This window comes from Oryzias latipes, chromosome 13 (assembly GCF_002234675.1).
Source record: "Oryzias latipes chromosome 13, ASM223467v1".
NCBI lineage: Eukaryota > Metazoa > Chordata > Actinopteri > Beloniformes > Adrianichthyidae > Oryzias > Oryzias latipes.
Window position 1 is genome coordinate 32,668,529 of NC_019871.2, and position 15,148 is coordinate 32,683,676.

General features: G+C 41.2%; 1 protein-coding gene and 1 pseudogene across 1 annotated transcript; both read right to left on the reverse strand.

The window, feature by feature from the left end:
- Positions 1-5,335: 5,335 nt before the first annotated feature.
- On the reverse strand, positions 5,336-6,310 carry LOC101169475 (annotated as a pseudogene).
- Positions 6,311-8,058: 1,748 nt separating this feature from the next.
- Positions 8,059-14,034, reverse strand: LOC101160830 (T-box transcription factor TBX1-A-like). The gene is made up of 8 exons (XM_020708550.2): positions 12,567-14,034; positions 12,312-12,486; positions 12,126-12,227; positions 11,816-11,987; positions 11,543-11,698; positions 10,039-10,106; positions 9,658-9,755; positions 8,059-9,269 (listed from the first exon to the last, which is right to left on the reverse strand). Exons 1-8 carry the CDS (start codon positions 12,571-12,573, stop codon positions 9,082-9,084), a joined length of 966 nt encoding a protein of 321 aa, XP_020564209.1. The 5' UTR covers positions 12,574-14,034; the 3' UTR covers positions 8,059-9,081.
- Positions 14,035-15,148: the final 1,114 nt, after the last annotated feature.

Sequence of the window (15,148 nt, forward strand, 5' to 3'; positions counted from 1 at the left end):
CATTTTTACCGTGGCTACCTCGCCCATAAGGGACAAAGGCAGGTTGGTCCAGCGTGTTAGATCGTCCTGTATGTTTTTCAGTAATGGGGTGTAGTTTAGCTGCACCAGTTCTGAAATTTTGGGGGAAAAATAAATACCTAGATATTTTATATTGCCTGATTTGACTGGTATTGTGAGTCCTTGCTCCGCATTACTGTTCAGTGGTAATAAAACAGATTTATTCCAATTAATGGAATAGTCTGATATAGAAGAGAATTCATTAATGATTGTTGCCGTTTCATTTACAGAATGTATATTACTTAAAAACAGTAATATGTCATCTGCATAGAGACTAATTTTATGATGGCTGTGTTTGGTTTTAATTCCTTTAATACTCTCATTCTGTCTTATTGCTGCAGCTAGAGGCTCGATAAATATTGCAAAAAGAGAAGGAGAGAGTGGGCAGCCCTGTCTGGTTCCTCTTCCAAGAAAAAACCTGTTTGAAGTCTGTTTATTAGTTCTAACTGATGCATTGGGGTTGTGATATAATATTTTGATCCAATTGATGAATGCTTCTCCAAAACCAAACTTATGGAGGGCAGCAATAAGGAACTTCCAATTAACTCTGTCAAAGGCTTTTTCAGCATCCAGCGATAGTACCGTCATTTCCTGGTTTTCAATGGTGGCAAAGTCTATTATATTAACTAGTCTACGGACATTATCATCCGAGTGTCTGCCTTTGATGAATCCAGTCTGGTCGAAGTGAATTATGTGAGGAGTGATTTTTTCTATTCTCTGTGCTAGTGCTTTGCAGATAATTTTTACATCTGCATTGATTAGAGAAATGGGGCGATAGCTTGAAGGACTAGTGGGATCTTTGTCTGGTTTTAGAAGAAGAATTATGTTGGCTGAGTTCATGTTAGGTGGCATTGATTGGCTCTCATTAATAGATGTGACAGTTTTATAAAATGTTGGTGCCAGTTGTTCCCAGAATTCTTTATAAAACTCAGCAGGAAAGCCGTCAGGCCCTGGTGCTTTACCATTGGGCATAAGTAACAGAGCTTCATGAAGCTCAGACAACGAGAGCGGAGAGTCTAAATTTGTGATTTGATCTTCGTTTAACTTGGGCAGGTTTATATTGTTGAGAAATGAGTTGATACTTTGTTCTGATGGATTGATCTGTGGAGTGTATAAGTTTTGATAAAAGTCTTTAAACGCATTATTAATTTTTACCGGGTCATGGGTGACATTCCCTGTTTGGTCCATAATAGAAGTGATTGTTGATTTTTCTTTATTAATTTTAAGCTGATTAGCTAGAAATTTGCCAGATTTATTTGAGTTTTCGTATCTTTCCAGTCGATGCCTTTGTATCTGGAATTGTGTTTGTTTATTGATGATGTCATTTAACTGCAGCTTTAAATTTTTCATGTCGCTCAGTATGTGTTCCTGTGCAGAAGCAGCATAAGCAGTCTCCAGAGTTTTTATTTTATTTTCTAATTCTAATAAATCTGCTTTCTCTTTGCGTTTTTTATGCGTTGAATAAGAGATGATTTTCCCTCTCATGACTGCTTTTGCTGCTTCCCAAAGAATACTTGGTGATATTTCAGAAGTATTGTTGAATTCTAAGAAGGTTGCCCACTCTTTTTTAAAGAATTCAATAAATTCCTGGTCTTTTAACAGAGACGTATTAAACCTCCAGGTTGAACCCGAGGGTCTGGGTACTTCCCTTGAAATAGTAACAGAAACTGGTGCATGGTCACTGATAATAATTGGATGAATGTTGGAACTTTTAATTTCTTTCAAAAGGGAGTTACTGACTAATAAATAATCTAAACGAGAGTGTGAATGGTGAACTGGAGAAAAAAAGGTGAACCCCTTAGTGCTTGGATGACATGAGCGCCACGCGTCGCAGAGACCCAGATCATTCATGTACTGCTTTAGAATACTTGCAGACTGCCATGTGCGCTGGGTTGCTGCTGTGCTGAGTCTGTCAAGTTCAGGGTCCAAAACAAGGTTGACGTCTCCTCCTATAATGATTGTGGAGTCAGAGTGAACTGAGAGTGAGGTGAAGAATCTGTGAAAGAAGGAAGAGTCGTCAAAATTAGGACCGTATACACTCGCTATACAAAAGTCCTTGTTCTGAATGGATATATTAATGATTACAAATCTGCCTTCTGGGTCAGTAACTGTATCCTTATGAGTAAATGTAACATTTTTATTAATCAAAACTGCAACCCCTCTTTGTTTGGAGTTGAAACTGGCAGAATACATAGCTGGATACTGGGAACAGCACAGGAGATGACCAGCTGATAAAGATAAATGGGTCTCCTGCAGCAGAGCTATATCTGCTTTAAGATCATCCAGGTGATTTAACACTTTCAATCTCTTTGGCCCAGAACCAAGTCCACGCACATTCCAGCTAACGATGTTAAGACTGTTCATAGCTGTTCTAACCGGGAGAGTGCAAGGCTAAATAGGGCGTGTGCCCGTCCGTGTGCGCGTGCCCGCTGTGCGTTCCTGCTACACTGACAAGCGCTGTGCGTTGTGGGTGGACGTGTCTTAGCTGTGAGCTGCATGTTGCGTGCGTCCTGTGTGAGCCTAAGTGAGGTTTTTGCAGTTTATCAACGTGTGTGTGCGGGATCGCGTGTGCATGCTCTTATGCGCGCTAGTATGCGCGCGCGCCCGTTCCGTGCATAAATAAATACTCACCGTGGTTGCGTTGACTTTACCTGATTCACATATGAGGACATGGGAAGGGGGGGGGACAAGAGAAAAGAGAGAGGGAAAGAGAAAGAACAAAAAACAAAAACAACGAAACAACAACAGAAACATGAATGTGAGAGAAAGAAAAAACACTTTTCCTGAGAGGTGTGGATTATTGATGATCCGATTATTTCCTATTCAATTAAATAAGTTTGCGGGTTTCTTCTGGGCAGCGCAGATGTCAGTGCGCCTCTGAAAGCCTTCAGCACAGCCAGGGTGTTACCTCTGGGTCCCGGAACAGCTTGCCATTCACAAAAAGTTTATCAACGGCAACCACCGCGCGGGCTCCAGCAGACAGGTGCTTCCTCCTCAGCGGGAAGAGGATTTTCCGCCGGCGGAGGATCTCGCCTGGAAACTGATCATTCACGCTGTAATGTGTGTCTTTCAGCTCTCGCCCTCTGCTTTTTACCTGCATCTTTTGTTTATAATGTTCAAATTTAGCAACAATAGGACGGGGACGCTGATTGTCCGGCCTTTTTCCTCCGAGCCTGTGAACCCTGTGGAAGGAGATCTTCTGGACTTCTTCCTTGGGGAGCTTCAGGTGGACCTCTATGAAGGACTTAACAATGTTCTCCGGGACTTCCCCTGCCTCTTCTGGAATCCCTGCGAACACTAGATTGTCCCTCATGCTCCTCGCCTGAAGATCCAGGAGGGTTTCCTTGATGGATCGGTTTTCCTCAGAGAGACGGGCGGTGTCGTGGCCCAAGATCTTCACGGTCTCTCTGAGGGCCTGGTTCTCCGCTGCGAGCTCCTGCACCTGCTGCTGGCTGAACTCCAGAGACTCTCGCAGACCTTGGAATTCCTTATGGAGGATCTCCAGCAGATTTAAACGGCAATCAAGGCTGGAGAGCCTTTTATCAATTGAATCCAGGATGTCACTCATGTTGCTGCCTGGAGAGGAGACAGCCCCCGGGGAGTCTTCGGGACGGTTGCGTTTGGTGGACGGAGTGGCGGTGTTGGATTTCTTCATGAGGCAGGTATTGAAACACTCGTCGATGTAATTCTCCAGATCCTCCAGGTCCTCCAGGTCATCCAGGCTGGCAAATAATTGACAAACTTTTTCAGATTTTTATTTTTTAACTTTCTGGATTATTTAAATATGGCGGTGTAATAAAATAAATCAAAAATGTTTGTTCACAACTTACGCGCCGCCAAGTAAACTCACCACACTCCTCTCGTCGGCTCTCGCGATACTACAGCATCACGTGTCTACTCACCATCTGCCAGAAATCTCTCACCTATAATTGTTTAAATCCATGCAGTCAGTGCTTTTTTCTTGGTTGCAAGGACCCGGAAGAAGAGTTGGCATTAGGCTAATATGTGCTAAAAAAATAGTTTTTTTAGTTTTAATTTTGGGAATTCCATCAGTCTTAATTTTGTCTGGACACCACTGGAAACACAAATTCATATGACGGTTTACAGTTTCTCGGGTCTATGTAGCAGCACTTCCTCCTACAGCGATCCGGAGTTTCGGATCGCGGGGCTACACGAGCGTGCTAGGCCAAGGCGGCTGCCGGCCCGAAAACAGAGCTAGTCCCCCGGGAAAGTTTTGACGAAACGTGGTGCGTCCGAAAGAGGACAGCAGAAGGTGGAAATGCTGCTACGTTGTCCTGAGAAGCTGTGTACAATCATCAGGAGTACACAACCATCACAAAGCCCTCTTCTCTGCCGCTAACACAGAGCTACATGCCTGGGTAACGCTTTCATTTACATTACAGTACTTACAGTGTACTTAAGTGGTATTTACATGGTACTTATTGTGTAGCTACTGGGTAGTTTCAGTAGTACATGTTACTTTTTATGGGGCTTACTGGTTACTTACATGGTACTTTTTTGTGTCTACTCTGTACTTATATGGTACTTAGTGTGTATTTATGTGGTACTATTTGGTTCATACGTATGTGGCACATACTGGGTATTTATAATATACTTACTGGGTATTTACATGTTGTGCAAAGGTGTCTTTTGTGGTACTTACCACATCTAAGAGCAAGGTAAGTACAAATAATGTACCTTGACCTTTAGGTCTGCACTCTTATGTTTCATGGTATTTACCATGAATTTACCACAGAAACTACCCCATAGGTACAATGAAACTGGACTGTAAAAGAAAGTCAGCCCTATTTCCACACTATTATAAATGGTACTTTCAGTAGTAAATACTGGGTATGTTCACGTATTACCTTCCCATATAGTGTACATACACACTTGGTCTTCTGACCTCACCAAATGAGATAATGCTAACTTGTTGGTAGGTGAAGTTACTGCATTGTAAAAATGTAATTCTGGCCTGATTACTACTTGTAACGTGGCAAATTTAAAGAGAAACAAGACGTTTTAAAAGGCAAATGCTGTGTGTATTTCTTCTTCATAAATATTATTTGCACCTACAATTTGCATTAGCATTAAACACGTGACAACAAAAAGAAAAGGAAAAAAAGAAATAAAGAGGCAATTTTTTTTTTTTTTTTTTTTGCAGATGAATGATGATGTTTAATAAGTTCCTTTCAAAACATCTCCTCACAAGTGCTTAAAAACGGTTTTAATGAATGAGGTTCTAATGTGCTTGACTGCAGGTCACGTGCACAAAACAGGATGATTAGTTAATTTTATTATGAGAAAAGCCTCTCCTTAATAGTGGAACAAATGATTTGAGTCTTCTGGCACAGAAATTGTTTATGGATTCTTAACACTGAAGGTCTCATCAGTGACAATCGCTTTTCCATGTTATTACTTTATCCAATGGGAAGTCCCCAGTGTCCATAGGAAAGCAGGTTTCTAGCAGAGTTATGTGGGGAAGATTGACTTCACTTTGAATTGTAGGAGGTAAAACGCTGGTTCAGTGGGTTCTCTGGTGATTTGGCCCACTCCTTCTTCAACTGTTGCTTCAGCTGCGACAGCCTCATGTTGGGATTTTCTTGTTTTAGACGTGGCATGTTTTCTTCATCGTAGGCTGCAAATGCTGATTTCATCCTGCGCTCTGGATGGCGGTCAAGATCCTCAGGCCCCGTGCTGAGCACAGCAATGGCATCCTCTATTGATCTGACTTCAACAGTTCCTTCTTCAGGGACAATTCTGTTAATGTTCTCTTCCAATGGAGTTTCCAAGTGACTTTTTTTGTCTGGACCTAATCGGCTCTTCCACCCCCCGCTCGTTCTGAAGCGTCTCCTCAATTTGGGCCAGTGTCACTTTTCCACCAGATCCGTTCTCTTTCTGACTTTTGCCTCTGATTTTAGAGCTTTCCTCCTCTAGTAGTCGCTGGTTTTCCTTTTTCCTCTTGAGAAGTTCCTGCCTCCTTTTCTCTTTGTCATCCTTTCTCTGTTTGTCAGTTTCCTGCCAACAGGCATCGTCTTCTTCGGGCATCTGCAACCGCCTTGGCCTCAGCCTTGCGGGCTCTGGCTGTAACCGCCTTAGAATTTTCTCCTTGGAACTTCTTTGGCATCTTAACTGCAGAAAGAGAGGAAAAGCAACTTGTGAGTTTGCGAATGTTTTGTTTCGAAGAGGCATCCGCTACCTCCTCCCTGCGATCGTCGTGCACGATCAAGAGGCAATTTTAACACAGTTACTCACAAAAATATGTTTTAAACTTACAAACAGTTACCTTCACTGTTGGGTGGTATTGTTGTCCCCATCATAATTGAAAAAAATAAATATAAAATAAAATAAAAAAGGAGAAAGAAAAGACAACAGGGAAAAGGCAGTTAAACTCTTCATTCATGTAATAATATGTACACATGGTGGATTTAGCTTACTTTTGCTTACTTTCCTGTTGCTTCACGGATTCGTCTGGGATGTAGTCACCACAGCTGCTTTACAGCGGTAAAAAGACGGAAGTACGTCGTCATTATTTTTAAATAAACGCCTGTCTTTGATTTTCCCAGAAAGACGTGCGCTCAAACATGCACAGAACAACAGACTTTATCATTTAGGCTACATGCTTGTTTTACAGCGGCTCCTCTCCTGGTAAGTAACAACAATGATTGTAGATTTTCATTACAAACTTTGAAATTTCAAGCATTGCAGTCAAAGCAATAAGGAATTCACAAGATTTATCAAACTCATTACAGAAATGATTAAATAACAAAAATATACTTTGTATTTCATCAAAGTCATTGTGCTTTTTATGTTCATTTGAGCTTGTATTGTGATTTTTCTTGTAGTTACAAACCCTGAAGAAGTCCTGCACCGTTACCAAACTCTGCTGAAGGAATTTCGACGGACAAAAAGCACAACCCCACATGTCTCCAGTGTAATATAGACACAAATACAATAGATTTGACTGCGACTATTGCAGAAATGACTTTGTCTGGAAAAGGTAAGTCTCTGGGGCCATTTCCTGTTTTCCCCGTGGGTGACAAACTCATGAGTAATGCAAAGGAGTGTGAATCATTCCTGGAACAACACAAAACTCTGGAAGAAAAGATAAATAATATGAAAAATAATCTGTTCTATGGAATGCTCGTTTTTACTGTTTTGTTGAGAACTTAAAACAAATTTCATTGTGATGACACTCGTACACTGCAGAAGTGTATCATTAAAGATTGTTGTTTTCACTGCTGTCTTGTTTCTCTTTAAATTTGCCAAATGTTACAAGTAGTAATCAGGCCAGAATATGTTTTTACAATGTAGTTACTTTACCCTTACCAACAAGTTAGCATTGTCTCATTTGGTAAGGTCAGAAGACCAAGTGTGGATGTACACTGAACAGGAAGGTAATACGTGAACATACCCAGCGTTTACTACTGAAAGTACCATGTAATAGAGTGGAAATAGGGCTGACTTTCTTTTACAGTCCAGTTTCATTGTACTTAAGGGGTAAGTACCAAGTAATATTCAAGTGAACATATCATGAAACATACGAGTGCAGACCTAAAGGTTCCTACATGTGTTAAGTACCACAAAAGACACCTTTGCACAACATGTAAATACCCAGTAAGTATATTATAAATACCCAGTATGTACCACATACGTATGAACCAAATAGTACCACATAAATACACACTAAGTACCATATAAGTACAGAGTAGACACAAAAAAGTACCATGTAAGTACCCAGTAAGTCCCATAAAAAGTACCATGTAAACACCCTGTGAGTCCCCAGTAAATACCATTAAGGTACCATGTAATTACGCTGAAAGTACCCAGTAGTTACACAATAAGTACCATGTATTGTCTTTCAAAAACTGTTTCTTTAAATATGTTTGTTTAGTCCTTGACTAAATTAACATTATTTTCCTCTCTTCATGTGAGAATACCAATAGCTAGAAAGAAAACACTTTTGAATTGATAGTTTCAATTTTTATTTTGATGCATTTCCAGATTTTTAAACTTCCTAATTATATTTTATTATTTATGCTCTTAGAGAAAAAAATGTCACATAAAAACATAAACAAGTGTCACCTTCAGATTTTCTTTGATGACGTCTTTCCAAAAACAGCAGGCTAAAAGCTAAAAAGATCCTGCAGTTGTAAACAATCTGAAATGACCCTTGATTGTCAGAAGGTTAATCATGGAGCAGACCAAAGATTCTTTTTCCTAGAATACCTTTATAGGTATTGGTTTATACCTTAAACCCTCAACTTGAGATTTTAAAATTTAATACAAATGGTTTCACATTACAGGTCAACAACAAATACACATCTCTAAACAATATATGAACACTTTTTAAACATTTAAAATATCCCTGTGATTATAAGGGGTATCAGAACAGCCCAAATGTAGGAATGAAGAGGCAAAGTGGAGCGGGGAGAGGAATTCAACAAAAAGCACCGGTCCAAGGGGGCCGAAAACTCGAGAAGCAGAATAAACTACTCAGTCCCTCAGCACAAACGTACCACACTGAAAACACACTGTTACACAGAGCACAGAAACAGAGAAGCTTCAACAGAACACAACAAATCAACTAAAGTGTGGGCAGCTGTGCAGCACTCCCAGGTACAGACAGGTGAGGGGGCGGAGCCCTCCAGGAGCCACAGCCAACCTGCACAAAAAACAAAAGACTGACAACAGAAACAAACTGACAGACTGTGTCAGTGCTGTGGATGGTTCAGACTTAGTTCAGGGATTTTTTTTACTACCATGGTTGTTGCATTTTTTGTTTTCACACTTATCTGTAGTGCTCCTAATAGAATCCACAGTGCTTTTGATTACATATGCCTCAAAGCCATATCTTTTTAGTCCAGTCCACTGTGGCATGGACCACAGTGTTGCAGTAGTGGTGTGGTTTCTATTTTGTATGATCCATACTGTAAGTCATATTTCTTGTTGATATATTGTAAAACTGCATGAAATAAATGAAGAATCCCACAGTGAAGTTGAATACACGTTTGCTTGGTCATCTTATGACATGTAAGCTCTCTCCTGAGACGCCGCTGCATGTTCGAGGTACGAGGGGATATTGAAGAATGAGGCCAGGGATAAGGACACACTCCCTTCTCTCTCCAAGCTTTCTCCTCCTGAGTCTTTCTCTAGCTGGAGCAGGCCACACTTCTCAGCCTGCAGTGGAGCCGGGCCCTTCTGTCCTGCATCTACACAGAGAAACATTGTTGTTTTATGAGGCATACATTATTTTTGTTTGTTTGAATATCTAAGTAGTTGCTTTAGAACATCATCTGACAATCCAGGAGCATTATTTCAAAGCTCAGACACACAACTCTTGTTAAAATGGTAAACAAATGATAAACAAACATATTAACCCTTGTGCTATCTTAGATGACCCCCCCCTTCCATTGACGTGTTCTCCCTACCATGACAAAGGTGGATAAAGGTGGAAAGATTTCATGTAATCCATGGACACCAGTGAAGATCACAAATCATTGAAGAAAAAAGGTTCAGAGCACTGTCTAGTGGGTCTAGATGACCCAACTCCCAATGTTAAAGTGCCTAGGATAGCACAAGGGTTAAAGGAGATCTAACCAGATAAGGTCTTTGAGACGCAGCAAGATTTGATGGTGGGTGACTCCACTCTGCCCTCTGGTGGACAGTATGCTGAAAAGGGGCTTGCACTGCCTTCCCTTTACAAAACACACACAGGATGAGTTTCATTAGAAAAAGACATCAAGTCTAAAAAATATGCCAACATGTGCAGACAGGTTTACCTAACATATTCACTGCAATGTCGCAACCAGAGCTTTTTGCAGAGGTCAAAGGTTAGCTGTTATCACTCCTGCTGTCTTTTCATTACTTATTACCAAATAACCAGTAAAAAAAATCTATCTTATTAGGTTTTCATTCCAAAGGTCCAGACAAACAAGTGAGCCATAAATGGGCCACTTGACAGAAATTGCAGATACTCACCAAGTGTTTGAGTCTGTGGTCCTGAAACCTTTAGCAAACGGGTTGCTTGCAATTTTCAGCTGAGTGATCTGAGAGAGTGGAAAAATGAATAGTGTGGGGGTAATGGGTTACAAAGTAATGAATTACTGTGATTTAATTACTTTTGTCAGTAAAAGAGTAACATAACTAATTACAGTTCAAATTTCTGTAATTAATTACAGTTAATCGACTATAGAAACCCCCGTTACTTTGTTACTTAGGTTTGGTAAGGTTTGACATTTTCTCTCGGTTAAATGAAACAAAACGAAGGTTGATTTCAAACTAAAACAGAGTCACTGGCCCATACTTGGGGATCCGTCAAAGTACAAACATGCTCTCAGTGCTGCAGTCACATTGCTTTCCTAACTGCCTCAACGATGAGATGAAGAGATTCTGCAAGGAGTCTTCTCGTCCCCGAGGAGCAGCAGGTGAGCAGCAGAGCAGAGACCCCCCCCCCCGAGGACCGATGTGTCGGCTGGGAATGAAACAACTCTAAAGTTGGCTCTTTGGTGTGAAAGACAGAGCAGACTCCTTCCTGGGAGCCATTTTTCTGTATCCATTCACCCTTTCTGACTTTATTTTTGTCTAAGCTGCACATGACTGTGTGTCTGGTCAATATGGGGGGGGGGGGGGGGGGGGGGGTTAGTTCAGTAGAATCACAGCAGCGCAGAACTGTGCACAAAAGGCAGATGTAGGGAGAAAGAAAGGTGCAACTCATTGTAATGGAATACCTAGTGTCTGCCAAAATGAACATTTAGGCCTTTAATGGTTTATGTTTTCAAAGGAGTGGCTTAATTTCAGATTTCATAGATATGTAACTGTTTTTTCCACATCTCACTCTGAGAAGTGGCATAGACCATATGTGTTATAACTTATATTTGTGTCATTTTTCACACTGTTGTCTGAATTGTAATAAAAGCAGGTTATGTCTTGAACCAGGTTCATACTTTGCATGAGGTCATCGCTTTAAAAATAGAGTTAAATGAAAGACAAGAGGATCTGGTTTGTGCTGTTTTTCCCATGAGCATCTGAATATAAGAGGAAAAAAGTTTTTCAAATAAGTAATGAAAAAAGTAATTAATTACAATTTGGCTCCAGTAGCTAAAGTAAAGTAATCAATTACTTTTACAAGTAATGTACCCAACACTGAATATGAATTATGCAAAGTGTTTTTCCCCACACAAAGAAAAATGAATCTCAATGAAGTAAAAAGACCCTTTGTCTCAAGAAAATGTGTCTTATTTTCTGTCTTGCAAGAAAATCACTCTTATCGATAACGTTTCTTAATAGCAAAATAATTTTAGTTAAAAAAAAACTTTTCTTGGTAAGTGAACTTTTTTCCTGAAACAAGAGTTTTTGATGAGGATATTTTCTTACCCCATTAGCAGATAGATTTGCTCATTTAAAGATTTTGTTAATTGCAAACATTTTTCACTTATTTCCACAGGGCCAATTTTACAGTGTATTTTCATGAATAACCTCTTACCCTGTGGTTCTGATAAGCCGTGACAGCCATGAATCGCGTCTCAGAGAAGAAGAAAGAGCAGAAGTTCTTGTGTGCGTTCAGGTGGCTGTTGGGTGTTGGATCCACATACACCACATGGAAGCGTGGCTGGTAGCGATGCATGGAGTTCAGAATCATCTGGAAAAGCAAACATCCAAAATAGGAAAATTGCAATTTTACTTTAAAAGAAATTCAAATGTGAATGAGTTCACTTTGCTCATGTTTTTGAGAGAGTGTCACAGGACAAACACCTACATGTCCATTGTCATCCAGCAGGTTGTTTGTGAGCTTGAGAGTGTCAAAGGACACTGTTTGTTTCATCCACTGGGCTCCAGGCGCAGGCGAGTCTGGATGGAAATGCATGCGGCTCGGGGCTGCAACATCTGCCCTCCCTGCCACCAACCAGGAGGAGCTGTGGAACGAGTACCTGACACGCACTTGTGTTTTAAAAAAATGGCTTCAGGAAGAGTGCAGAAGACCAACCTGCTCAAATATGGGATTTTTATTTCGTTCATCCAAGGTGCTGCTGAATCTGGGCCTGAGCCGTTCACCTGGCAAGACTTACCTGTATCTTTTGTCGTCAACTGGGATAAAATCCATGAGCAAAACATATTCAGCAGAAGGATCCATCCCAGAGATTCGCACTTGGAAAGTTGGGAACATCCGCCTGCAGTTTTGGAATATTCAAAAACTATCAATTCAATAAAGGTCAGTGGAGAAGGACAACAATTCAAATGTAAGCCTTTGCCACCTTCCAGACTTAGTAACAATCATCTCTGTTCCCAGTTGGTCAAACTGCTGCCAAAGCGCCTGCATCTCCAGCTGCACTCTGACCTCACTGACTTGGGGGGCCTTGGTGCTCAACAATCGTCCCCCGTCTGTGCAGCAGGGCAGAGATAGTTCACAGCTCTTTGACAGTGCAAAACCTGAGAAAGAGAGAAAAGAAAAAGTTCTTTGCACAAACTATACAACAGATTTAGCATGACATATAAAAAAAAAGACTCACCGTTCATCTTATCAGGAGTTGCCTTCAATTTTTTTGGTTCACTTTAAAAGTAGATTGTTTTAATGACCTGAAGATGAACATAAAATGGACAGTTTACTCTTCATTCTGTGCTGGCACAATGGAAAATGTGCTCTCTAAGTGTTTCGGGGCCCAAAAAAGCTGGATTTATACCCCTGGAAGCAATCACTGGGGACTTCCACGCTGGCCTCATCCATTACAACACCCGCAGCGCCACTGACACCCACCAGTCAAGGCTGCACGCTCTTGCATTGCATTTGGCCCCCAGACTGGTGAAGGCTCAAACGTGTTCACGCACACAGAGCGGTCCTGAAGCTAGCCCCAAGCCTTAAATGTACAAGAATTAATAACTCCCATCAGCTCGGTGTTACCTGGTGTGGACAGACGAGGACAGCCGTAAACTGCGTTTATTATTCATTGACCTCTTTGTAAGAGTAGATTTTCAGCACGTTACTAATTGGACAGTCATTTATTTGTCAAGTCCAGACACGGCATTTCTAGAAAACAGCAGCATCTCGGTGTGTTTATCAAACACTGTTTTGGATGCTCTAACCAGACGTGTTCTTGTTTTCGTTGCTGTGAGCGATCATCCAAACCATGAGGATTTGGAATGTGGTAAATGTGGGGACATGGCACATTGCAGGCGTGTGTTGGTTTGTCTGTGTGCTGCCGCATGTGGCCTCACAATGAAACGGTGCTGAAGAGTTCTGCCTGAGGGATCCAATATAGAAAAGCTCGGGCCCAGTGCTGAAGTTTGCCCACAGGGCCTCCCTGTTCTCTGCTCACATCATTAATCACAGTTCCCAGTCCCACAGGTGGAAACGTTTGCCTCGTGTGGAGTTGAAGTCCAGTCTGGAGCAGAACTGACTGCATTGATCCAGGTATTTCCCTCAGGGATCTCAACGATCAATGAGGACTTCTCTGCTCATATCTTTGTTTGTTAATATGTTTAAGTCTCAGTGCAGACAGCAGGACTCTAATAAAGCTACTTGTGACCTCTTATGGCTTTAATCTGTTTTTGTTATATAACTGTTACCTTCTGGCCTCATTTTGAAATAGCTCTGTTGTTCAGCATCGGATTAGCCAAACCCCCACCCTTGAATTTCCAAAGGGTTGCAGTTCCTATAGTGATCCCTGTAGGTGGGTAAAAAAGCAGATTGTTTTTGTACAAAACCTTTTTACATGTTGTTGTTAAAAACCCACTCCAATGAAAATTGTGTTCTTTGTTGTTTTTTTAACACATTTCTTGGCATTTTTTCCCCTCGTGTAACCGGGACAGCCTTTATCTTATTTTATAATAGCACAAAATCTGTTGTTACCATCCCTGAGAGATCTCTAACAAACTGCTGCATTACACTCCAAGTCATGGCCCTTTCTTCCTTCTTCTTCTTTTGCCCCCCCTATATATTCCAAAGGCTACTGTTCCCCACCCCTTTGGTATGACCTCCTGTCAGAGAGGTGGGTACCGTCATCCTAAAATAATTCTATCCCAATCCATCCTATTGTTTATTGCCCTTTTTGGGTGTTAATTTTTAGTAGTATAGCTACAGCAATATTTGTTTCTAACTTGTGATGTGATGATTAAAAGGGATCGATGTCTTAGGAGAGTTATTTTGGGGATTCACTGTTAAAGTTTAAATTTTGGTGTGTTTTGGTTGTATAGGAGCTGGAGTGGGCGGGATCACAGTGTATTGTTTTCTGTTTGTTTGTTACCAGACTAAAGGGAGGCTTCTCTCCAGGAGGTAACACTGTGTCACACCATAATATTAACCAGCACAACGCAGAAAGCGAGCGGTTACACTCGCATCATCATCATTTTGTTTGTTTCAGTCTTTTAGTTGATAGAATTGTTAGACACTATTTCTGTGTTTTTATGAAAGGACGCCCGCATGCACAGACACGTGCAGCAGCTTAACCTCAGCTCTGACTCCACCTCCTGGGAACATGAAGCCGCAGACATGCAGCTGTGAGGAGAGGCTGAACTCCTGCATGTGTGCGTCCAAAACAGGACAACTGATTGTGAATATTCAGTGTTCAGATGGAATGCAACCATTGTCTGTCTGCTCCTTGCTTGCAAGTAAAACTTGGCTCCAAAGAGAGATGCACACTGAATGTCCAACTTTTTATTGGGTTAATTGTTATCTCTTGACACTTTTTACTGAATCATTTTAATAAATGCTTTAATCTGGTGTGTGTGTGTGATCTGATGGACCAATAGACTACCACGTAATTTCCCCCTGGATCAGCAAAGCATTTATCTAGAACTCAAATTTCTGCGTTACTAGATGCATTTTTTGGATTTGCAGGTGAATAAAAAAACAAAGAAATGTTCTTTGCTTCTATGACTTTGCCCCTCCAAACCAGCCATCTCCAAATGTTGTTGAGGTGGTAAACTTCAGTCGAGATTTCCCATCTGCTCCTATTTTCTCTGTTCAGAGCTCTGTGGGTGCCGGTCAGTGTTAACGTGTCTGGGTTTAACAACCTGATCGTTTGGCTGCAGCGTGGCACAGTCCGCTGTCCGTGTCGCACTCGGAGGCCCAGATGAGAAGAACTTCACAAAGCAG